This window comes from Vigna angularis, chromosome 2 (genome assembly GCF_016808095.1).
Source record: "Vigna angularis cultivar LongXiaoDou No.4 chromosome 2, ASM1680809v1, whole genome shotgun sequence".
Classification (NCBI taxonomy): domain Eukaryota; kingdom Viridiplantae; phylum Streptophyta; class Magnoliopsida; order Fabales; family Fabaceae; genus Vigna; species Vigna angularis.
In genome coordinates, this window is record NC_068971.1 from 34,391,512 (window position 1) to 34,417,706 (window position 26,195).

At 31.9% G+C, this 26,195-nt stretch overlaps 2 protein-coding genes across 2 annotated transcripts; both read right to left on the reverse strand.

Moving 5' to 3' along the window:
* Positions 1-1,384: 1,384 nt before the first annotated feature.
* Positions 1,385-3,742, reverse strand: LOC128195341 (receptor-like protein EIX1). Its single transcript, XM_052872604.1, has 3 exons — positions 2,521-3,742; positions 1,589-1,841; positions 1,385-1,408 (listed from the first exon to the last, which is right to left on the reverse strand). The coding sequence occupies exons 1-3, from the start codon at positions 3,147-3,149 to the stop codon at positions 1,385-1,387; spliced, it is 906 nt and encodes a 301-aa protein (XP_052728564.1). The 5' UTR covers positions 3,150-3,742.
* A 9,199-nt stretch (positions 3,743-12,941) lies between these two features.
* LOC108328189 (uncharacterized) lies at positions 12,942-16,752 on the reverse strand. Its single transcript, XM_017562010.2, has 11 exons — positions 16,717-16,752; positions 16,466-16,507; positions 15,977-16,218; positions 15,672-15,876; positions 15,199-15,289; positions 14,980-15,125; positions 14,386-14,629; positions 14,186-14,290; positions 13,914-14,096; positions 13,616-13,820; positions 12,942-13,518 (listed from the first exon to the last, which is right to left on the reverse strand). The coding sequence occupies exons 3-11, from the start codon at positions 16,194-16,196 to the stop codon at positions 13,022-13,024; spliced, it is 1,896 nt and encodes a 631-aa protein (XP_017417499.1). The 5' UTR covers positions 16,197-16,218; positions 16,466-16,507; positions 16,717-16,752; the 3' UTR covers positions 12,942-13,021.
* Positions 16,753-26,195: the final 9,443 nt, after the last annotated feature.

A 26,195-nucleotide genomic window follows, 5' to 3' on the forward strand; every position in this document is an offset into this window, starting at 1 on the left:
TTATTTATATAAAAATTCAATATAAAAAGATTATGTGTTCAAATCAAAATATCACACAATTAAACACCACAATATATCAACACTTCAAACCATATTCGTAACCCAAATAATCATAAATAAATCCATAATAGATGCCATTCGTATCTATGTCAATCAGAAATCTGTATTTTACCAATGCTTTTAAGAGTGGCTCCATTGTAGTGGACATAATCAATAGGAATGACCTAATGTCAGGTTTTACAAAGTGTTTCGCAGAAAAGTCCATCATCTCCTTGGTCTCCTTTATTCCTCCAATCAAACTTCCAGTTACTATCTTTCTTCCTAGCAAACCAATTACTTATTATCATTAAAATGCTGATTTAAATTTTGATATTTGTATATGCATCTGAATTTTCTACTAAATAATTGCTTACCAAAATGTAAAGGAAAGATTGGCAGCTCCAACGGCTTCTCCGATGCACCAACATTACAAGCTTTCCATGAGACTTCAGCAAACCAATCAGAGGTAACAAAGGTAACATTTTACAAAAGTGTTGTATTTCCTATGTATAGGCCATATTTTTATACGTGTGATATAGTGTAGTGTTATCTACAGTCATTTTTATTGTAGTGAATATATAAATACCAATCAATATATAATTAGATGAAAAGTAAGAATATAATTAACTAAGGCTTTTCACTTAACTAAGGTCTTCATGTGCCATCATTGAAAACCCAGAGCTAAGCTGCAAATGAGCCTTCCACTTCATCTCCTATACTTCGAGCCTACTTCAATTTGAGATACAGTATTTAACTTCAATTTGCGGACAAAAAACATCCAAATAGGTTCAAAATAAACACATGCACGAATAAATGTAACTATTAGATAAATTGAAAACAATTTCATAAGTTCTTCCTTTGAAATTCAAGTGCAAATCTTTATCAGTCGCATGTGCCGCAAAGTATATATTTTTGGAAAATGTAGTATATCTTTTCAGGCCGGAAGACAACATCTCAGTACTCTTTTTTAATTTAGTAGATTACACTGACTAATCCTTAACTATATGCCATAAAATCATAGAGAAAGTTATTCTTTCAACTTCATTGATGTAGACACTTCATATTTTCGTCACAATTTTTAATAATGATTGATGATATTTTCTCCCGATGCCTATTAAAAAATATATGGAATTAAGTATAATCTATAGAACCTAAATTAGGATAAATAACAGGAAAATAAATAACTAAAATTATAATGTTAGTTTTACCAACATGAACTTACTGTTGTTCTTCTTAGTTATGGAAGTTATTGAATTTGAATTTATGCTTCTTAGTTACGGAAGTTATTGAATTTGAATTTGAGCATGTAAGTAACATAAAGTTGGTTATACATTCGATTGAGCAATCAATAGTGTTTGGTCTTCATTTCCTAAAAATGAGCAAAGAACTAAAAACACCATAAAATCCAACTGCAAACCCAAAACCCAACGCCCATTCCAAGATAGAGAGATTCTCCATCAAATTCACCATTTCCCTTCATTCTATGTTCGATTTTATTCACAACATTTTTTTCCATCCTACACTTTCTAAGAGGAGCTCCACAAAGTACCGGGTTCCCATCATAGCTTGATACACTAAAACTTTGAAGTTGAGTCCCTATTGGAATTTGTCCAGAAAAATTGTTGAATGATAGGTTAAAATAACTCAAAAAAGACAAGTTAGCCATGTTTTCTTGAATTTCGCCAAAAAGCTTATTATTAGAGAGATCAAGAGATTCCAGCTTTTTCATTCTCCCAATTGTCTTTAGTATTGTTCCAGTCAAATGATTATAAGATAAATTCAATGTTTGAACTTCAATCAGCCTAAATAGTTTCGAAGAATTTCTCCATATATCTTGTTAGCTGAAAGGTCAATGGTTCGTCTGTTGAAGTCAAGTTGACGTTCATAAACTTGACCTTTTTCATAGAAATCAATGTTGTCTTCTTCAGCTAAGAGAGATGTTGGATCCTTATCCGCTATCATTTTTTTTGTTTTATACGTAATATGAGGAATTAATCCTGAAAGCTTATTGTGTGCAACATCCAAGTGAATCAAATTAGAGAGAGAGGGAATAGTTGAGGCGGAATACTTCCCCCAAATTTATTAGATCTTAATATCATCGCTTGTAAGGATCTGGACATGTTGTTTGGTATAGCTCCAAAAAAATTCATTTTTTTCAAGGTTTATAACTAACAAACTTGTCAAACATGAGAGTATCTCAAGAACTTCACCAAATAAATTATTATTTCACAAACTGATAAAATACAAATATTTCAAGTTCTTCCAAGAATGTGGAATCGATCTTGTGAAAGAGTTATGAGATAAATCCACATAATCGACCTCTGGTGATAAATGAGGGAGTGTTCCTGTGAAATTATTACATCTTAACATTATGCGGTAAGAATTTAGAAAGACATTTGACATGTCTCCACTAATTGAGTTGTTGAATAAATTGATCCTTCCTTCAATACAAGTTATGAAGCCCTAAAACTTTTCCTCTACTGCAAATGACAATTTTGAGCTCGACATGGATAAACTAGAAAGTAACTTTTGAATATATATATCCATGGTGGAAATTGAGGACCTTGATTTGTATAATCCAAATAAACACTTTTAAGTTGAAACGGAGGAATCCATTCAGGATTGAAATGAAATGTAAACCTTGTCTTGCTCAAGTACAACTCTTGTAAATTTTGGAGTATGGAAAAATGCATCTCAGATATTGTACCAGAAAAGGAATTATAGCCCATGTTGAGGGAAACTAAATATGTGAGATTTCCCAAAGTCAAAGGAAGGAAACCAAAAAACATGTTAACCGATAGATCAAGGTATTCCAAATTTTGGTAATTGAACAAACTTGAAGGTATTTCACCATATAATCTATTGTTTTCAAGATCAAGATGAGACAGATCACGATTGAGATTAAACAACCAATGTGGCAATTCAAAGTTAAAATTGTTTAAAGAAAGATCAAGAATGACAACTGAAGTAAGATTCACATACTTTAAAGATGGACTTATGTTGGTTAGTTGACAATCCCTCATGTATAGGTCTGATATTGAAGGAGGCATAGGCAAAAGGCAGTCGGTTGCTTCGTGAAGATCAATTCCACTAAGGTCAAGATATTTCATAGAATGAAGCTGAGAAAGCCATTGACGATCGAAATTCTCAGATAAATAAATTCTATTAAGGTCAAGATGAGAGATGTCAGTACTAAAATTAAACAACCAGCTTAATGATTTTGAGGTGAAATAGTTGCGTAAAAGATCAAGAGTTACAAGTAAAGTAAAATTTACATGTTTGAGAGACGAAGTGATGTTTAGTCGACAATGACGCAAACGTTGTTGGTATCTAAGAAAAATATCTCTTTTAATAACTAACTTTGAAATACAAGCTCACATAGAATACTTCACTCTTTCTTTCTCACAACACTCTAAAAGCTTACATACATCACTATATTTCTCTCTTCCCTCACGGCACACTACACAAGCACTATTTATTTTTCTTTCACTTCCTTGATATTTTACACACATACACGGTGCTTCTATTTATAACAAAGCAAAGACAAAACAATCCAAAACATTTGTGGTAGTGGAGTAGGCTGAAAATGGTGGACACTAGGATTCAAGTAAAATCCAAATTATAGTGGTATGGTGGGCAACGTAATGGAGCAAAATGGATGGAGCAGAATGAAGATGTTTGGAGAAAGTGGAAGACCCATGATGGGTGGTTGGTTGTCCACTAAGTTTATTTTACAAAACTCCTCCATAAACTTAATGGACTTTGTATCCTTCTGTCATGCCGATCAACTTCCTTAAGTCTTGAAATGACCTTGTTGGTAATGGTTTTGTGAATATATCTGCAATTTGCTTCTTGCTCTCTACATGTTCAAGTTCCACGCTTCCTTGTTTCAACTTTTCACGGATGAAATGAAAACGAATATCAATATGCTTGCTTCTCTCATGATTTACCAGATTCTTTGCTAACTCAATTGCCGATCTATTATCTACTCGGATCAACACCTTTTCTTCTTGCATTATCTCTAAACTTTTCAACAGGTTTCTCAGCCATATTGCATGTCGGACACTCCAGGATGCTGCCACATACTCAGCCTCACATGTGGATAGCGTCACGATGGGTTGCTTCTTTGATAGCCAAGTAAATGTTGTATCTCCCATGAAGAAAACATAGCCAGTTGTGCTCTTTCTATCATCTATATCTCCACACCAATCACTATCTGAATATCCACTAAGCTGGTAATGATCTGAGTTGGTGTACAATAATCCAAAAGACATGGTTCCCTTTACATACCTTAGTATCCGCTTTAGTGCTTTCCAATGAGAATACCTTGGCTCCTCCATAAAACGGCTTGTGATTCCTACACTTAGCATCAAGTCTGGTCTTGTATTTGTCAAGTATCGCAGACTTCCAATCAAACTGCGATACCTGGTTGCATCAACTCGATTTCCATCTCCGTGTTTGGACAGTTTTGTTCCAGGTTCCATAGGAGTAGAAACCGGATTGCACTTCATCATCTTCGCTTTCTTCAATATCTCCTCAGCATACTTCTTTTGAGACACAAAAATTCCTTTTGTGCTTTGGTCCACCTCCAAACCAAGAAAGTACTTCATAACACCCAGATCAGTCATCTCAAATTCCTTTTTCATCACCTTCTTAAACTCTACGACCAACTCATTTCTGCTTCCCATGAAGATTAAATCATCTACGTATAGAGCAATGAACAACATATCTCCTTTGTTCTTCTTTAGGTATAGAGCATGCTCATACGGACACTGCTCATAACCATTCTTCTTGAAGTAGGTGTTAATTCTCTCATTCCAAGCTCGAGGAGCTTGTTTCAAGCCATACAATGCTTTCTTCAACTTCAACACTTTTTTCTCTTTACCTCTTCTCATGTAACCGAGAGGTTGCTCTACATAGATCTCTTCTTTTAAAATTCCATTTAGAAATGCTGATTTCACATCCATCTGCTGTATCTTCCATCTGTGTTGTGCTGCTAAAGAAAATAGCAGTCGGATTGTCTCCATTCTTGTTACTGGAGCAAACACTTCATCATAGTCAATTCCTTTTTGCTGTTTATAACCCTTCACCACGAGACGAGCTTTGTAACGTTCCACATCTCCATTTGCATTGATTTTCTTTTTGTATACCCATTTTAAGCCAATTGGTTGAGCTCCTATGGGTAGATCTGTCAGCTCCCAAGTTTCATTTTTTTCAATTGAGCTGATTTTTTCGTCCATTGCTTTCTTCCATCTTCCATCGATCACAGCCTCTTCAAATTTTACATCTTCTGCTCCTGCCAACAAACATATTACATGTACCTCATCAGTGGAGTTGTAAATGTCTTGTAAACTTCGAGATCTAGGTTGCATAGGTTCATCTTCTTCATCAGAATAATTGTTGATTCTCTCAGCTATAGTTTCCAGGTTTCTTTCAGCAGCTTTCTCAGATATTGTTGAGTTCTCTTCTCCAGACTTCGAGTTCCGTGATGACTTCTCCTTCATGTTGTCCCAGCTCCATTCACTTTCCTCATTAACTTGGACATCCTGGCTTACAACTACCGTGTTTGTAATTGGGTTATAAAGTTTGTATGCTTTTGCTTTTTCATCGTACCCAATAAAAACATATTTCTTACTTTTGTCTTCTAGTTTTGTTCTGTGCTGAGTAGGAACATGACCATAAGCCATGCTGCCGAAAACCCTAAAATGGTTGACATTCGGCTTTCTCCCACTCCATGCTTCTTGTGGAGTTATTCCATCTAGTTTAGTATGTGGACACCTGTTTTGCACATAAACTGCACATTGTACTGCTTCTGCCCAGAACTTCTTTGGCATATTCTTCCCTTTAAGCATGGTTCGAACCATATCAAGAATGGTCTGATTATTCCTTTCGGCAACACCATTTTGTTGTGGGGAGTATGGAGCTGTAAGAAATCGTTTTATCCCATGTTGTTCACAGTATTCATTAAACTTTGTTGAAGTGAATTCACCTCCCCTGTCTGATCGGACAGCTTTTATCTGTTTGCTGGTCTCCTTCTCCACCATTAGTCTGAACTTCTTAAATGCATCAAAAGCTTCTGATTTCTCTTTTAAGAAATATACCCAAGTCTTCCGAGAGAAATCATCTATGAACGAAATAAAATATTTCTTACCACTGAATGAATCAGGAGAGATTGGTCCACACAGATCGGTGTGTATCAGACCGAGTTGTTCTTCTGCCTTGAACTCAGTTGACTTCGGAAACTTAGTCCTCGGATGTTTTCCGAGTACACACTCTTCACAAAACTTCTTTTCAAATTCTACATCAGGTAGTCCGCGTACTAATTGCTTCTTTGATAGTTCGGTCAGACCTCCAAAGTTCAAGTGACCAAACCGGAAATGCCATACCATAGCTTCGTCCTTCACGTCAAGCTTCAGACACTTGTTTTTCAGAATATTCAGCTCCAACTTATACATCCGGTTTTTCTTCATTTCTACTTGTGCAATCAGACGACCGCTTTTATCTTTCAAATATAGTACTCGATCTTTTATCAGAACTGAGTTGCCTTTTTCCATCATTTGACCCATGCTTAAAATATTACTTTTCAGCTCGGGAACATAGTAGACATCCCTTATTTCTCCAATCCGTCCATCCTTCTGCATGTGTCGGATTGTTCCACGCCCTTTTACAGCCACCTTGGAATCATCTCCAAATGAGACATGTCCGATTTCAACCTTGATGAGTTCGTTGAACAAACTCTGATCTCCGCACATGTGGTTACTTGCCCCCGTGTCTAAGTACCAAACCGAATTGTTTGAACAGTTTGGCACAAGCTCAGCTTCTGGATCTTTTGACATCAATAAGATCCCAATTTCTTCATTGGTTTCCTCAGTAAGAAAATTTGTTTCCTTTTTCTTTTCAGCCTGACAATATTTTTCTATGTGGCCTGGCTTCCCACAATTATAGCAATTTCCTGATCTGCACTCGTTTGCGTAGTGGCCAATTTTGCCACACCTGAAGCATTCAATTCCTGACTTAGATCGACCTCCTCGACCTCTTCCTTGACCACGACCACGCCAATTCTGTTGTCTGGTCTGGTTTGTGTCGGCTTCAAATTCACCTCTGCCACGTCCACCTCTGCCACGTGTACCGCGTCCTCGGCCACCTCTTCTTCTTCCTCTAGGATCTTGGCCCTGAGTGTTCCGAGTTCCTCTTAAGTCAAGTTGCACTTGTAGTGCTTGGTCAAGAGGTTCTTTCATTTTTCTTCTCCTTTGTTCATGGGCCTCAAGTGACCCAGTAAGCTCTTCAACTGAGAGTGTTGAGAGGTCCTTCGATTCCTCGATAGCGCAAACTATGCTTTCGAAATCATCTGTTAGTGATCTCAAAATTTTCTCTACCACCCTGCTGGCTGACAATTCCTCTCCATTTTTACAGATTTGATTTGCCACTGCTTCCACCCGAGATATATACTCGGTTACTCTTTCTTTTTCCTCCATTCTCAAACTTTCAAACTCGGCTCTGAGAGTTTGAAGCCTGACTTGCTTGACTCGGTTGTCACCTTTGTATACTTTCTCCAGAATCTGCCATGCTTCTTTTGAAGATTTAGCATTTACTATCTTCTCAAAGCCAAATTCATCCACAGCTCGGTACAAAATATATAGAGTTGATTTATCCTTCACACGCGTTTTCTTCAACGCTGCAAGTTGGGCAACCGTCCGTGCTTCGTCATCTGTGGGTTCTTCGTACCCACTCTCCACTACATCCCATACGTCTTGGGATCCCAAAAGAGCTCTCATTTGCACACTCCAATTGTCATAATTAACTTTTTTTGACAATTGGGGTAGAGACATACTGTTTGCAAAGTTTGTCATTTCTCACTCTCTTTTTTTTTAACTCGAACACTCAGACTGTGAAAGCTCTGATACCAATTTGTTGGTATCTAAGAAAAATATCTCTTTTAATAACTAACTTTGAAATACAAGCTCACATAGAATACTTCACTCTTTCTTTCTCACAACACTCTAAAAGCTTACATACACCACTATATTTCTCTCTTCCCTCACGGCACACTACACAAGCACTATTTATTTTTCTTTCACTTCCTTGATATTTTACACACATACACGGTGCTTCTATTTATAGCAAAGCAAAGACAAAACAATCCAAAACATTTGTGGTAGTGGAGTAGGCTGAAAATGGTGGACACTAGGATTCAAGTAAAATCCAAATTATAGTGGTATGGTGGGCAACGTAATGGAGCAAAATGGATGGAGCATAATGAAGATGTTTGGAGAAAGTGGAAGACCCATGATGGGTGGTTGGTTGTCCACTAAGTTTATTTTACAAACGTAACTCGGAGAAAAAGGAAGCATGAACAACGAATGAAGCCCATTGGTAGCATATCGAAGATTTGTAAAACCAAGGTCGAGATATCTGAGTGAAGAAAGTTGAGAAAGCCAATGAAGATTATCCATGAAAATATCATTATAGTATAAGTCAAGACAATGGAGGTTAAAGTCAAATATGACATCATGCTGATCTGGTGGAATGCTAATAACATTAAAGAAATTATTGCTCAGATTCAAATGATATAGAAATTGAAGTTCCAACAAAGATAACTTGATTTCACCTTGTAGAGATTGTTGGGAAAGATCAAGTTTTGTTACTCTGCTTGTGGTATTGTCACAGTGAACTCCTTTCCAGTCACAACAGTCTTGTTGAGTGGACCATGTGACGAGGTTGTTGGATGGATCAATAAGACCCTCTTTAAAAATTTGCAACGTTTGTCGATCCTTCTCATTGCAGCAAACATGGCTGAGATTGTTGCAGAGAATGTTTTGGAATGTAAAAGCATAAAAGAAGAAAAGAAAAAGAAGTAAAAGTTGTGATAGAAAGTTCATCCTGATATGTAAAAGAGAAGAACCATTAATAGATGAATAATGACTATTATCACTTTACTCAATAAAAATGTATATTTATAAAGATGGTGGTAATTGTTTAAAGAAAAAATACAAGAGAGTTTTAAATTGTGAAATTTCTTTGAAAATTCTCATTTGAAACCATGACTCTGGACAAGAAACTTTAAACTAGAAAATTTCTTTGAACCTTTTAAAAAATGGAAAAAAGCAAATATATAACTTTGAGAAAGAAAATTATGTCAATTTTCTTTGACCTTACTTTTTAAAAAGTGCATTTTGTAAAAAATAAATGAAATACATTTAATATGTTGATTTCTAAACTATTTTAAAAAATGGTGTTTCGTTCTAAATTTAAATTATAAATTTGTTTCGTTTTAAATCATATCCTTTTCGTAAAACACTTATAAAAGTTATAAGGAATTTAAGAGCACTTTAACTTAAATTGTAAAATTTATTTGAAACTTCCGACTCAAAGTACTAACTAGCTTTGGATAAGAAACTTTAAATTGACAAATTTCTTATTTCTCTTGTATAAAAAAAATTGCAGAGAAAACACACACACACATTTGGCGAAAGAAAACTTTAATCACTTTGGCGAGTTTTCTTTGAGCTTATTGTTTTACCGTATAAGAAGACGTAAATACGATGATTTGGTCCACTTATATACTTTATTTTAGAGTTATATATGTTTCTCATCCGGAAATTAATTTTAAAAATTATATTTGTTCTCAAATTAAATTAAATTATATATATTATTCTTGTATTTTATAAAAGTAATGTAAAAGATATTCGATAAAGCCTATTCTGAAAGAAAACTTTAATCGCTTCCGCAAATTTTCTTTGACCTTATTGTTTTAATTTTACTGGTGAGATTGCTTTCTTACATATGATTTTCAATTGTTTCTTTTAAAATTTATTTTGATTCACTGTTAAATATTTTTAATTTTTTAAAATGTTTGAGTCTGAATTACAATTTTAAAATATAGACAATTTAATATTTCATATTAATTTAAATATATATTTTTTCTTCAATATATACAAACATTTGAATATTTCTAGTTAATTTATTTATATAATTTCTATTATAATAAATAAAGATACTTTAGTATGATTAATTCTTCAATTAATTTAAATAATATTATATTATTTAATTATCTTACAAACATATATTTTAAATAATAATTATTTAGTTTTTTAAAATTATTTCATTTAAAATATAATTAATTTAAGTATTTAACTTTTCTTTAATAAGTACAAATATTATATAATATTTATAATTGATTTGATTATTTAATTTTTTCTTAATAAGTATAGACATTTTAAAGTTTACTTAATTAAATTATTTATTTTTATTTATGGTTTTTAATTTAAAAAAGAAAACTAAAAGCAAATTAAAAGTTAATTAAATGATATAAAAAGAATCAATGATTGAATATACTATAAAGTCAGTGTGTATTTTTTAATTATTTAAAATAAACTAAAATAGCAATCATTAATAATATTTTATTGTTTAAAAAATTATTAAATTTATTAATTTCATGTATTTATAATATGTATTACAAAATAATATTTTAATTTTGCTATATTATCATTAAATAAATATTATTATTATGATATTTAATAGAACTGGTAGAAATTTAAGAAAGAAAACTATTAAAGTTTTATATAAAATTATGAAAAAGTTATTTTAAAATATTTTTATTATATTTAAGTTACAAAAATAATTATTTAACACACAAAATGCTTTTGAATAGGACTAATTAAAAACATATTTTAAAAAATCTAAATAAAGATCATATTAGAAATTGTTAGTTGACTAGAATAATAAATGGTTAGGTTGAACCGTTGGAAATTTAATGAGTGAATTAGACATGTTTATTTTTCCAAGAAATTTAGTGAAGTGAACTAGACATGATTATTTTTCCAGGCAGCTTCTTTCAGGCATCACTTTTTTCATTCTTTCTTTCCAACAGAGTCAAATAATCAAAATACCACTCTCTTACACTATTTATTTACTTTCTTATATAAAATTCAACAAAGATAGTATTTTTTATTTTCAAAAAATAATTTCAAAGTTTCTTATTTTGTGTCCTTACTTTTATTTTATAAAACATCTCTACAAAAAAAAATTACTTAGGTAATATTTCAAAAATATGACCTAAACTAACCGTGGCCTAAAGTTTAGACTATAACATTTTTAAAACCGTGGTTTAAAATCTTCATAATACATAACAGTTTTCAAATTAAATTTAACATTACACAGATATAAATGTTGTCTTTAGGTTTAAGAAACATCAAAATGTGATTTTATGTAAAAATTTATTAAAATGTGATTTTATATAAATTATTTATGCAAAAATTCAATATAAAAAATTATGTGTTCAAATCACAATATCACACAATAATTAAAAAAATACGATGACGACCAAGACTTTAAAATTTTAGACGTTTGAATGCAGAAAAAAACAACTAAATATTAGTGTGAAAACATTTTAAAGGTAAATTTTCTAAATCAATACTTTTAAAAGTCAGGTTGTGGACTGTGACCTACCGTCAATTTTGACGTAGTATACCTGATTCATATTATGAGGAGGGCTCACAACCAATTGGATTAAAAAATTATTGAAAATTTATCTAAATTATTAATAATTGATTAAAAACTGAAACTTTTGTAATTCATTTAACTGTTTTTATAAATTGAATCAAAATTATTAGTTCAATGTGTTTCATATTTTAAAATTGATTGAAAATGAACTGAACTAAAATTAATTCTTTAAATATTATTATATTACTTATTATTTAATTTACATGTTATGGTGCTTAAGGTATCCACGAGCAGAGTGGAGAAAGAGTTTCTTTCTTGTGCTTGGAATATTTTCAAATTTTAGATTTGTGAATAAAGGAAAAATAACATAGGAGAATGAAATGGAATGTGAGTCTAAGTTTCACATTAAATAAAAATGAGAAAGTAAAATAGTATATAAAGACGAAAGATCCATTAATTTGATCTTTTATACATCTGTGTTTGTGTAACCCACACTTCTTCTACTCTTATTTTTTTTGTCTTCTTTCTTTTCTTTTAAAATATCCTAAGTTTATTTTATTCTTTTTTAGAAATCTTTATTAGTTATAAAATCTAAAAAATTATGAGAAGTTGATGTTATATTCTTAGGACCTTTCACAGTACATCGTGGAATCTAGAGCTTTATCTAAAGAGGCTAAATTTCTATGGCTGGTCTTGGTTTAAGCTGTCCGTCCTTCTATGATCTTTTTATTTTCTAGTTTAATCTATTAATTGCATGTACTTGCATCTACTCCTACATCGACTCTGGTTTTATACACACATTTTCCTGTTAAATTACATGTCTAGGGTTTCTTTCTCTATTTATTATCGCTATATTTTTAGTTATGTTAAAAATTGTGTATTATAATGTTTTTCTTTTTTTGTGTAAGTAGTAAACATTTAGGTATTTTTCTTTTATAAATTGCCTCTCGCTGCCTTGTTGATTTTAAACATAGTTCTCTGACTTTGGACTTGCAAAATGGGCATCAACTTCATCATCACATATACTCTGCACAGATGTTGCTGGAACCTTTGGGTTTGTGCTTTCACACATGCTGCAGAGAGAATTTGCATTTAAATAGTTCCAGTTTCTAAATTCTATAAACACTCATTTATGCAGTTACATGGTTCCTGAGTACTTCATGTATGGCAAAGTAAATGACAAGATTTATGTCTATGCATTTGGTATTGTGCTTCTTGAGCTGTCTAGTTTGATATTCCCTGATAAATTTGGTTAATCTTACATGTGTCCTGTCTAGTTTGAATGTTTTGAATGCAAGTTTTTGAGCAAAAATAACCAATCTAAATAGAAGAATTTTACTTTATTCAATTTTCATTCTATTTTCCCTGGTTCTAGTTTAATTATTGAAACTGGATCATTTATAATAATGAACAAAAATTTCCAGGTAGCAGGAAAAAATCACTTAGTTCTGAACCTATCGTTTAAAAACAACATAATACACTCTTTATTGTTTTTTTTTACGTAAAAAATAAAAAATATATATACAAATCAAGATGAGAACTAGGCAGAGTAAAAACCCTTAGTAGGTTTGGTAGACAGGCCAAATCCAAATGGGAAGAGGGGATCATAATGATGATCCCCAACATTCATGGGCAGTTGATCAACAGATTTGAACCATGTTCTTGGAAGCTTTCCAGTGAAAGCATAGTCACCATATAGAACATCAGCCACACCTTGGCCTTCGCTACCAGGAAGCCATGCAGCAACAAGTGCATCTATCATACCAACATATGGTTCAATCACCAAAGGACGACCAGAAATTACAATAACCACACATTTTGTTACTCCACACACGTTTCTTATCATCTCAGGACCAGGGTCTGGGATTGTCAAGTTCATGTTGTCACCATGCATCTCAGCATAAGGACGCTCTCCTACTACAACTATCCCATATGAAAATCCATTGGATTTAACAAATTCTGCATCAGGATTCTCCTTGTACACCACTTTGGTTTCAGGATCAACTGTGTTTTTCAAAGCTGTGAGAATTGTAGTCCCTGCTCATACAAAGGTTAACAACAATATTAAGGAACGAGAGTTGTAATATGAAATTGAGTTATGATATAATCTTCAAAGAAAAGTATAAATTTTCACCTTTGAGAAGATTGTTTCCGCTGAATCCTTGCCATTCTATGGTCCAGCCACCACACTGATATCCTAGATTATCCGCATGGCTTCCAGCCACAAGTATTTTGGGTGCCTTTTTAGGAAGAGGCAATAAAGGGTTGGCAGCAGATTGACCATTTTTTAGAAGGACCATAGATTTCCTTACAGCTTCCCTAGCCAATTGTCTATGCTCCTGTTAATAATTTTGAAAAACATTGAACACTATGATCCCTTTTCTGAACTTAGTGAAGTTAAAGGAAACACTTAAGAAAAACAAAGTACTAACCTGGATTCCCAAATATCTGACCAAACTGAAATCAGCAAAAGGGTTTTCAAAAATACCCATCATGAACTTAACCCACAAAATTCTTCTCACTGCATCATCAATTCTACTCATTGGAATGAACTTCTTTTTCACCAACATGGTTAGATCATCGATGAATTCTATGTAAAACTTTGGATTCATGAACTGCAAGACCAAGAAAAGTTTATAGCAATATTAACTGTGTTCTTATTGGAACGTAATACCTAAATTCAGAAACTTTTGGCATAAATTACCATGTCAATGCCAGCAGAAACCCCTGCTTCAACTGAATAAGTGAAGTTTGAATGGGGTGGAGAGGTGATCCTATCAATACCCTCAAAGTCTGAAATAACAAAGCCCTGGTACAGTTCAGGAAAATGTAAGTGTCATTTAAAATTGGACCCATAGGATGATAAACAGCTTTCAATGTCATACTCAACCCAATTTATTTTACCTTGAAATGTAGAGTATTCTTGAGGAAGCCAGTAATAAGTTCCCGGTTTGTATGCATTTTTACTCCATTCCAACTGGAGTAAGAAACCATAACGGTTGCCACACCCTTTCTGATTGAATTGAAGTAAGCTGGCATATGAATTTTCATCAATTCATCTCTGTCAATAACAGTGTTGTTCTCATCAATCCCATTGATTGTTCCACCATCACCCACGTAGTGCTTAGCAGAAGCTAGAACTTTTTCTCTGTTGAGCAATGCAAAAGTATTTTAGAAACACAATACTATCTGACCAAAAGATGGCATAATTGTAACATAAGAAATCAACATAGCATGGCGCAGCATAACCTAAGCAGCATATTGATTTAGGTACAAAGTCTTTCATCCTTTGCTTTTGGGAACAAATTCAATATTCCTTTTTGGTCATTTGGCCTAGAGGCTCGTGTAAAAGTAAGGAATGGAATAAAAATTAATATAAAGGGAGAAAAATGACAATCAAATTTATACCTTCTTGAATATCAACTACCAAGGTTTAAAAATAAGTGATAATAAAACAATCATCTCAAAATTAAGTTATTAAGTTTTCAAAATTCTTACTTTCCTGCGATAAAAGGGACACCCTTTGGTAAATTATGAGGGATGTCTCCTTGCAAGCCTGGTATGATTTCAGTCATGGCTTGAACTAATTTAGGATCCTCACTGTAACTTTCATAACACCGACCCCATCTTGGATCTCTACATACCTTCAAAGATTATAATGATGCTTTTAGAGATGTCTGTAACTTAGAGCATAAAAGACCAGTTGTTGTTACTTACTGCTATACAAGGTGCATAAGCATATTGAATTCCTGTTGCTCTAACTTCAAGGGCAGTTGCTGCACCAATTCTCTTGACTAATTCAGGGTCCCTAACCAGCAAAATAAAAATATCCATTATAATCTTTATCAAATAAATGTATTGAATAGAATAAGAATAAAACAAGTTGTGCTATGGGAAATTTCTAAATGACTTACATACCCAAGTTTCCAATCTAATAAAAGATTATGACAATAACAACATAACAGAGGACAGCTTTTCGTAGGAACAAACCAGATAAAGCAATCTATGCTTAGTTTCTAGACTAGACAATGCAAGTTTCACACAAACCTATATATGCCTGTATAACTGTTGCCTGAATTGTCTTCTCACAATGGTTCAAATAACAGAATCAGTTATACTGTCTTTAGAATGTAACATTTTTTAAAAATAAAAGCTAAGACATATGGGGTGCTTCTTTGATATCAATATACCTGGTTGCTCCAAGACCAATATTGTGAGGAAAAATAGTTGCTTTGTAAACAGTATTGTGACCATGAACAGCATCAATCCCATAAAACATTGGAATTCCAAGCCGGGTTGATAAAGCACCCTTCTGAAATTCATTCACCATGTTAATCCAGGTTTCAGCAGAAGCCTGTGGAGCTGGAATACTCCCTCCCTCACTCATTACACTCCCTACTCGAAAAAGAGAAATGATTTTCATCATTGGTCATTGAATGAATATACCAAAGAGGAAAATATCAAGAAAATCAAACAAGGTTGGTCAGGTGGTTACCAATAAAATACTTCTTAACCAAATCAGCAGATGCATACTTGCGTTCAATTTGCAACATTTGGCCAATTTTCTCCTCAAGAGTCATTCTGCTAACAAGATCATCAACCCGAGAGTCAATTGATTGTTTAGGGTCCTTGTACTTCATGTATTCTGCATCCAACAATCCTGTCCAGCCACTTAGTAGCCAAAACCACACCAACAAAATGGAGATTTTTGCCATTTCCTTCCCACCCTTGTATGCACTGAAAAAACAAATGCAACAAGATATCTAAAACTCAATGTCTATAAATAAAAACTTGGTCCATTCTGCACATAATTCAAATGCACCACATTAACACTTCATTGTCCATAAATGCTACCAGAACCCCAGCATTGCACTACTCTGAGACTAAGTCAGAGGCTTACTGAACAAGCAATCAAACACATTTAAAACATCCCAGGCTCACAGAGAAACATTGCAAAGATTAGTTAAGCTGTATCATTTCATACCTTGAATCTTTATGTGATAAGGAAAGCTTGCATCAGATGTCACTGCATAAAAATGAAGCAGCAACCATCACTGAAAATGGTAATATTTATAGTGAAAAAAGCATGGAAAGTAGTACAGAATCCAGATCATTGCTATTAACGTGCTGGTAAAGAAATCTTAGAACAAATGCCCCATATGGTAATCTGACTCATAAAAGAGAAAACAGATAAAAAAGAAGGTGAATTTTCACAATCAGATAACTGGAAGCAACCTTTATCAAAGGCACTAGTGTCAGCGAAAACATAACACAATGGGCCAACCAACAGCAAAGTTATTTATAGGGAATTAGTATCATTGCGTGTTTTATATGAAAACGGCATTTGTAGGAAAGATTACTAATTCAATAGTGGTGCAAAATATCAAACTGGTATTATCTTATTTAGCAGTTTAGAAAAGAAGAACGCTTTCCTGCTGCAGAATCTGTTAAAATTTACTATTACATAGGAAGGAAGGAGAACTCACGTGGTCAATTCGTTAATATCATTTTATTATGTTTAGATAACTTTTAGTATGTATATAAAGAAAAATACTTTTTTCCTAATACGTATCTGTTCTATCTACGACACTGAAACTTTCCATATCAGAGTATACATTTCCGTATTTCAACATCTTCTACGTCTCTTTTCTACTTTTTCAACCTTTCAACTAATAATCAAAGCGTATCACACAGATAATGTCAAACTCACCATTAACATTTTTCTATTTGTGAAACAAACATATATATATATATATATCGAGCTTAAGCATCAAATCTCTTAGTGTTATAAGATCTTAAAGAGAAACACTTGCGAGTGTTTAGACTATATTGTATTGTAATCAAATTTTCTCGCAGAAAAATTTAGTCTAAACTGTTTGTAAGATATCATTGATTGCAATTCTAAAAAGAATTAAAACACTTTAAACCGAACTCTTTTGAGTTGAGGAATCTAGGCGCGATAGTCTAGTACCCAGAGTGGTTCGAATATTTAAGGAAATCTCAGCAGGGCAGGGTGCTGAGTATCAGGAGTTATGCAAATACTCAAAGGAAATCTCGGTGAAGTGTTGAGTACCAAAGTGTAGCGAATACTCAAAGAAAATCTCAACGAGGTAGCTGAGTACCAAGAGTGATGTTAATACTCTTTTGTAATCGTGTGAATATTACAATGGAACCCTTTCTGAAGAAGACTGGATATAGCTCAGTTGGAGCTAACCAGTATAAAATCTTATGTAATATTCTTTCTTCTCTTTACTAAACAATCCTCTTAAAAAGAATACAATAAAATAGAACCCTCCAAATAAATTAAAAACGTCGTAAAGTGATACCTATAATTAAGATGCTCTTATAACCATATAACAACACTCTACAGATAAATTAAGCTAAGCTAAAATGTTTGTTAGACACTTATTTATTTAATTCAACTATTTAGTTAACCAACATTTACAATCTTAGATAAACACAATCAGATTCGACTAATTAACTCATTTCGTAGAGTACACAATATTATATGTATTTTTTTATTATAAATAATTTTGCCCCAACTGTAAAACCATTTTGAATATGAAATATTTTCTTTGAATGTTTAATGCAATTATATATTAAGAGTTCAAAATCGAAACAATTAGTTAAGATGTCGCACGCAATTCATCTACATTTTTAAGCTTCATGTAAAATTTCTCAAGTTTGACCAAAAAGGTTAGGTCCTGTAATTAGCTCTCAAAGAGTGAAGCAAAAATTAAATAAAAATAATTCTTCATTACGATAGACTTCTCTAAAAAAAATATATTTTTTATAAATTAATATTAAATTATATATTAATTAAAACTAAATATTAGATCAACTATATGAAGAGGTTTTACATACTAGTTTATAATAAAATTTAGTTTAACTTATAAATATTCATTTAAACAATAATACATAAACATCATCGTTCATTTAATAATTTGAAAATCTGAACCAACAAGTTGTAGATTTTAGTAGTATTCTATTCAGTTAAAAATGATATTCATAAAGTTGTTTTAGTATGTTTTATATTTAATATTTAATAAATATGTAATTTGGCATGAGGGCATATGATAATCTCAATTAAAAAAAACTACGAAAACACTATTTAACCATAAAAAATTATTTGAAACTACAGATTCCATTAAAAAAAACCAATAAGATTTTTAGCAAAAATTAATCTGTAAAACTCTGGAAGAAAAAAAGTTATAATATCGAATTATTGATACCAGAAGATAATCTCTGTTACGTAATTTGAATAGATGGAAAGATTATGATATGTCCTTACAGAAACTTCCACGACTTTTCTTACATTTAGGTTTTTGTAAATCTCACGCTTTTGTTTTGCGTACTTTGAAACCAAAATTGTAAGACAAAAACCAAAGCGAAAATGGACTTTCAACCCCAACCCATGTGTAGGACAAAGATTATCCAAATCCATAACAAAGTTAAAACTCACCATTACGTGGAAGATCATATAAATAAAGGGGTAAAATATATTTTAATAAGTTACCACAATACTTATTTTTACAAAAGAATATTCTTTATTAAAATTAAAATGTTAAAAATAACACAACGATTACAAAGAAAATTAATTTAAAATAATAAGTGAATATAAACCTAATTCTACAAACTAGTTTTATTAGTTTAATTTTTAACATAATATTAGAATAATGGATTTGCCAACGTAGCTTTGAGTGATTTCCAACGTAGCTTTGCTACATGCTTTGCCAAAATACATTTTCCTGTGGCATGTATGTAACAAACTATCAACTATCTTCCAAATAATTTAAGAAACCGTGAACACTTGCACATGTGGTTCGTTATTCCAACTATGACAAGTATTACAAACAATGCAAACAAATTAGAAGTAACTCAAATAGTAAGCACTAAGCTGACATAGGGGAGTAAAAAAAAATTACTGGGAACAGCACAGAAGAAATTTGAGCAAAATAAAAACTATACATTAAAATAGACATCCAGACGAAACTATGAAAAAAAATTGCATGGAAAACGGATAAGAATTGAACTCAAACGAAGACACACAAGTTGACACAACATTCACGCAGCACTGTGCGAAAATTGAAATGGCTGAGATGCATTGGGCTCAATTGCCATTTCTCATTTAACCTTCAAAATGGCTGAAATGGCTGAGATGCATTGTTCCTGTCGAGCTTTCATTTTTGGAACAATCTTCTCTTTTTTATCTTTCCATTTTCTAATATTGTGATATTCTTATTGTTTTTAGGCAATCACATTGAATGATGTTAAATCATGCAAGGGAACAACATTCTGGATGGCCCCATAGGTTTGCCTTCAATATTCTCTTCTAATTAAAGTTATTGAAAAATGGGTATGGACCGTCATTTTTATGAATGGAGTGTAGACATGATTATTAGTAAGTAACAGTTAAAATGTAAGCTTGTTGCTGGATCCATGGTTCTAGATTGAGTTTATACTTTTTTTTTCAGTTATTTGGTAATTACCGAAGGCTTTTGTCCTTCGGTAATTACCGAAGGCTTTTGGCCCTCGGTAAATGTTAGCGACAAGGGATTTACCGAGGGCTCTTTGGCCGTCGATAAGCCTTCGGTAATTACCTTTTACCGATGGTTTTGGGCTGTTTTCGAGGGCTTCTGGCCTTCGGTAATGCCCTTCTTTTTTGTAGTGTTATCAAAACAGTTTCTCATGTTGTTTGGACATAAGTTAATGCATTTAAGTCGTATTTAATTCTAATGGTTATGTCATAAAAAATTTACAACAAATCAATTGAACTTGGGATAAATTCATGTGTAAGTAATAAATTATTTTATAAACAAAGATATTCTTTAATTATGAAACATCCAATGTCATGACATTCAAACAATTTACACAAAAACACCTTATCCTTATTCTATTTTCTACACTATGTTGAATGAATTATATAAATTCTTTCACCATCTCATGTAATCTTCATTTTATATGTTGAATTAATCTAACTCTGATATATATCTATGTTATGTAGATAAATCATTAAAATAATGTTTCGATAAATGCATGCAAAATTAACTTTTTCATCTATTTAATGGCCTTATCTCTATCAAATAATATATTTTATAGGTCGAACACCTCCAGATCCACTTTTTCTATTACGTCACACATAATCTAACATAAAATGAAGAAAATATAGCAATATTTGTCAAGGGTCCAACAAAAATATGACAGATAAAAAAAATCTTGCCAATCAAATAATATTTGTTGAATTATGATAAGTGGATGAAATATTAAACTGTTTTGTGGAATAGTTATTTAGGTTGTGATTGAAGTGTATTAATAGAAATGAGACTCAGTAAATATTTTGATTTGAGTAAGATGTATCAAATTAATCAGTTGGTACCATCTGAGAAGATTTTAAATTAAATTAAACTTGTTTTTAGTACAAGAAAAAAGTAATATGGCTAAGAAAGTCTAATATGATACACATATCATTATTCTAAAATTTTGTAGTACCGTTGGGTAGTTTATCAATGTCGTTGGACGAGCTTCAAAAAATTGGCTTCCAAAACCTTGGTCTTTGAACGAGGGAGAAGGTGTTGAGCGGAAAATGAAATTGATTTTTTCATTGAGCATTAGGACTTGAGCCACTAGGGTCGAGCTAGGTGTCATTAGGTGCCAACTGAAAATTAAAAATCCAAAAAGCTCTATTTTGTTTTCCTTAGGTGGGGAAGTTCCTAGGTGGGTGAAAAATTGAGAAAAAATATTTCTTTTCAATTAAATTAATGTTTTTGGAACAAGTTATATGTTTGTGTGATGGTGTGAATGCGTTCATTGTAGGAAGAGAGTGTTACATTGAATTTATGTTAGTTGATGTATATCTATTGATGAGAGTCAAAAATTTACCCTAACCATACTCGAGATGGTCCTAGCAAGTATATAGTTATAGTTCCAAAGATGCGAGATTAATAGTTATGACAAATGCAAAATCTTTGAGTCTATTCAATTTATGAGTATTCTGAAAGTATAGTTGTCAATATTATGATTAAGTCATGAATATTGTGCCATTGTGCTATGTGATAAACATTTGATTCATGATTCAATTGTTGATTTTAAGTTAATGGTGACAATATAATGTGTAATATTGTTTTAATTTTCACTACCCTATATTTTTCTTTGTTGTATTGTGATATCCACTTTCGATTATTGTAGTTTATACATCAGAAGAATTAAGTAGATGATAGAGACGAACAAGCAACGAAATTGCAAAGCTTGACTATAATAAGTTATATTTATTATTGGATTTTGTATTTTCTCATATTTTCTTTTAAAAATTGTTTAAACACTTTTTAAAAAAAATTGTAAGTACATTGTACTTACACATATATTTACACTTGTTACTGTTTTATTAATTATGTAATAATATAATTATTATATAATATTAATTAATTAGATCGTTACAATTAATATAATAATATCATATTTGACAAGTAATACGTATAAATTGTAAAAATTATATATTATTTATCACATCAATATACCATGTAGACACACACAATCTCTCTAGTCCCGTCAATACCTACCATGAACTAAATTTATTAAATTATTAATGAAAATGACTTTTATGAAGAGAAATGTTGTTTTTGGTTCAAAGGTCATAAATGTATCATATTATATTTAGATCTATACACTACATAAAAAAATACATTTATACAACACTTTGATGAATAAGTGTTTTATGAAATAGTGTAAGAACCTAAAAATATATATGTATATATTAAAAGAGGATGGGGTGAAAACATTATTAAGAAAAAGGGAGGGGCTTTTTATTAAAAAGAAAACAGTTTTATAGTTTATGCTAAACTTTTAGAAAAAGAAGTTGAACTCATTTTCTTAAAAGTGTTCCTCTCTCTAGAAAGCTTCTTCTTCTTCCTCTACCTTCTCTCTAATCTCTACACTGCACCAGCCATTGCATTGTATTTAGGTTGCGTCCCCGCGTTCCCAGAGTCGGGAGCTCCGTTTTGAACCGAACGTTTTCTTCATTCCTACTGGTCCTGTTGAACTTGTTTCTGTGCGAGGGTTATTGTTTTGGGGCTTCTTCTAAAGTGTTGTGCTTATAACCATCAAGGTAAGGGGAGTTAGTTCTACTCTTGATTTTACTATGTGGAGTGAATGCATGATAAAATTTGTAGTGGTATGTTGTGGAAGCATAAACTTGGTTCTAGTTAAACTTGAAATGCATGTATGGAAGTGTGTGTTATGTGAATTTGGTGATTGATGGCTATAAACTGTTTGGAATGACTTAGAATGATGGAATTGTGTATGTTGGAACTGTTTTGGCATGAGAATTTTGTGGTAGTGCTGTTAGAAAGGAAATCAAGTGTCTTTAGGGTCAATTTTAGGCCATTTTAGAGGAAGTGAGGTAGTGATTTGGAGCAAATGAGGTCTGCAGCGTTATTGGACAGTTGGGACAGTTTTATCCACTGTATTGTGACTTGTTTGAGTCACTAAATTGGTCAAAATTAGTGAAAAGAGGTAAGATCGGGTTTTGGGTCTCTAAGTTGGGAAAATTTAGTGTTTTAGAGTTAGAAAGGAAGTGTGGTGGTCAAATTTAGAATTAGGCATTCTTGGTGATCCTAGTCAGTTTAGGTAACTTAGGTAGGTCATGCATGACTTAGTAGGCATGTTTAAATGGTTAAAAACCAACTCCAAGTTGTAGAATTGAATTTAGACCTCTAGGTTGATAAAATTGAAGTTGTAGAACCTAAATCAATGCATAAACACTTTATAATAATGTTAGAAAGGATTATAATTGTTTAGGTAAGTTTAATTTAGCATGAAAGTTGATTTATGAGTGGTAGAAGTTCACCAAAATGATTAGAATTGGTAAAAGAGAGTTAGAGTTGCTCAATTATGCAGAAAAATCTGCAGAATTTAGCTTCCTCTACAGACAAAATTCGCATAGCGCACAGGGGAGGTGCGCTGAGCGAATTATGTGTGGCAGATTGAGTGTTTTCGATATTTTTGATGTTTTGGGAGTTCCGAACGTCCGTTTTGAACGTTCTTTAGTTCGTTCTGGGGGTTTTTGACCCTTCCGGAGCCATTGGTGAGGGTCTCCAAGCTGTTTGAATTACTTAAGTATTGATAATTAAAAGTCCTAAAGAAATTTGTGTTAATAAGTGATGGTTTTGTGAAAGTATGTAATGTATGAGTTGTTTTTATGACATGGTTGATGTTGTATGATGGTGTATGGGTTTGGTATGAGACAATATAGTAAGAATGCACTTGAATGACTATGAAATTTTATGTTTGATGAATCAAAGTGGTTTATGAGGTACATTATTGATCCAAGAGGAATATCATGTGATTTAAAGTGGTCGGATTGAATATGAAATTAAGATCTCTCAGTGGGATTAGTTAGTGTATTGAATGAATGTGAAAGGCTTCCATATGGGGGGTTATCCCTAACACTCCAACGGTCTTTCCTTCTCACTTAGAGAGGATTGACGCGTGTGGTGGGAGTAGTGGGAGGTCCTAGGGTAGGCGCTATCACTAAAGGTCTATTCCGCGGTAATGGACTAACCTTGTGTATGGTCGGGTGGAACCCCTCGGCAAGGGCTTTGCAAAGCAGTAGGGGCCATCACAAGTGCACAACCCGCCCCAGCTCTACATACATTCTATGTCCGGACGTGTCTAGGAGTCTTAACATGATAGGATGCTTGCTTTAATGAGTTTTGTGAAATAAATATTTATGTTTATGATGAGTTACATGTTTATGTGTGTATGGACGTGCTTGGAAAATGGTAGATTGAATTGAAATTATCTGTAGGTTTGTTTGAAACCTAGCTCACCCTTGCATTGTATGTGTTGCATGTGTTTTGTCTTCTCTTTAAAATTTCAATAGCCTTGTATTTTGGAGAACTTGAAAACTTGTATTCAAGTTTAATTTCGTTTTAATTCCCTTTATCTTTTGAATGACTGTATACATATTTAAATACTATTATCTCTATCTCTCAACTGCTTTTACATATTATAATAGCTGAATCCTATTATATTATATGTGTATATGATATTTTGGGATGTCAGTGGAGAACTTATTTAATTATATACTTTAGAAAAGTATATTAATTTAGTTTCTTTAAAAATGTACATTTTTAGAGCAGTTACTTAAATGATTGTTTTCACTTTTCTCATAAATAAAGAGGTTTTAATATAATGTTATTTACTTTTTATTCTTTCTCATATATTGGGCCTTTAGAGAGCGCTCCTAAAGAAGTGTTCTCAATAACAACATCTTTTCATTTTATTGCAATATAAAAATTTAAAAAATTATTAAATTTATTTTTCTGCAAAATTTTCGAACTTTCTCATTTTATATTTAAATTAATTTTAAATACCCAAAAAATATTAGATCTTCATATTTAGAAAAACTGTGGTAGTTTATCATCTAAGTTATAATTAATGTTGCTTAAAAATATTGTTTCAAGTCGTGCATTGCAAAATGTATCATTGAAAAAATGACATGATAACCTTTACACAATAATCTTTATTTAAAAAATTAATGCTGTGAAGGAGAGACATTAACAAAGAAAATACTTCAAATATTAATACGCGGGATTAAATAATACATGTAAAATTAATTTAAACACTTATATTAATATTTGGGTGAATATTTATATAAAATTTTGAGCATAACAGACATTGTAAAAACTCATAAATCAATATAAACAACTCATTTAAGTAATATTAACTATTAATACATTATTAATGCTGAGGATACACCCTTCCCACTACACCTGACTTGAAAACAATAGTTTTTATTAGGAAAAAGAAAAATTTTGTTTCATATTAATTCCCTAGTTATTTTGACTCAGTATTATGCTGAGCATTTGCTTGTAACTTGAAATATAATAAAAGGAAAAATGAGAAAAAAAGAAAAGAAATGCGGAGTAATATTATGTAGGGGTGGTGTGTAAATTTAAAGGGTTTATAATGCAGTATAATTTTTTAAAGTTAAACACTAAATCATATTAAACGAAAAAATAAAACTCAGAAGGAGTTGAAATTGCAAATTTTTTTTTATAAGTCAATTACTGAATGAAAACACTTTATATGCTTTAAATTTCTTATACGTATGCCTTCTCTACTTCGAAAATATACATTTTTGGGATAGGAAGCGAAACATGCCTACTAAATGCGTAAATAGTTAAAGTTATAAGACAATTATGAATATTGACGTGAACTTAATTTGACAATTTTTAAGTAAAACCATTTGTTCAAGTATATTCCATCAATAGAATATTTTGGAGATCATCTTGTATATAGAAAATTTTGTTTTTTTATTCAAAGAAAAATTGTTTATTAGTCCATAAAATAGTATATAGTATAAAAAAATCCATTTGAAACTTTTATATATACATATATATATTTGTGAGATACGAAGCCAAACATGCCTACTAAATGCGTAAATAGTTAAAGTTTATAAGATAGTTATGAATATTGATGTGAACTTTAGATAATGTTTAAGTAAAAACCACTTGTCCAAATTTATTCCATCGTCAATAGAATATTTTGGATATCATCTTGTATATAGATTTTTTTTTATTCAAAGAAAAAAATGTTCATTAGTCCATAAAATAGTATATAGTAAAAAAAATCCATTTGAAACTTATATATATTAAATAATTGTGAAATTGTTTGAAAACTTTTATAACACCTATCTACACGGAATTAAATTATAA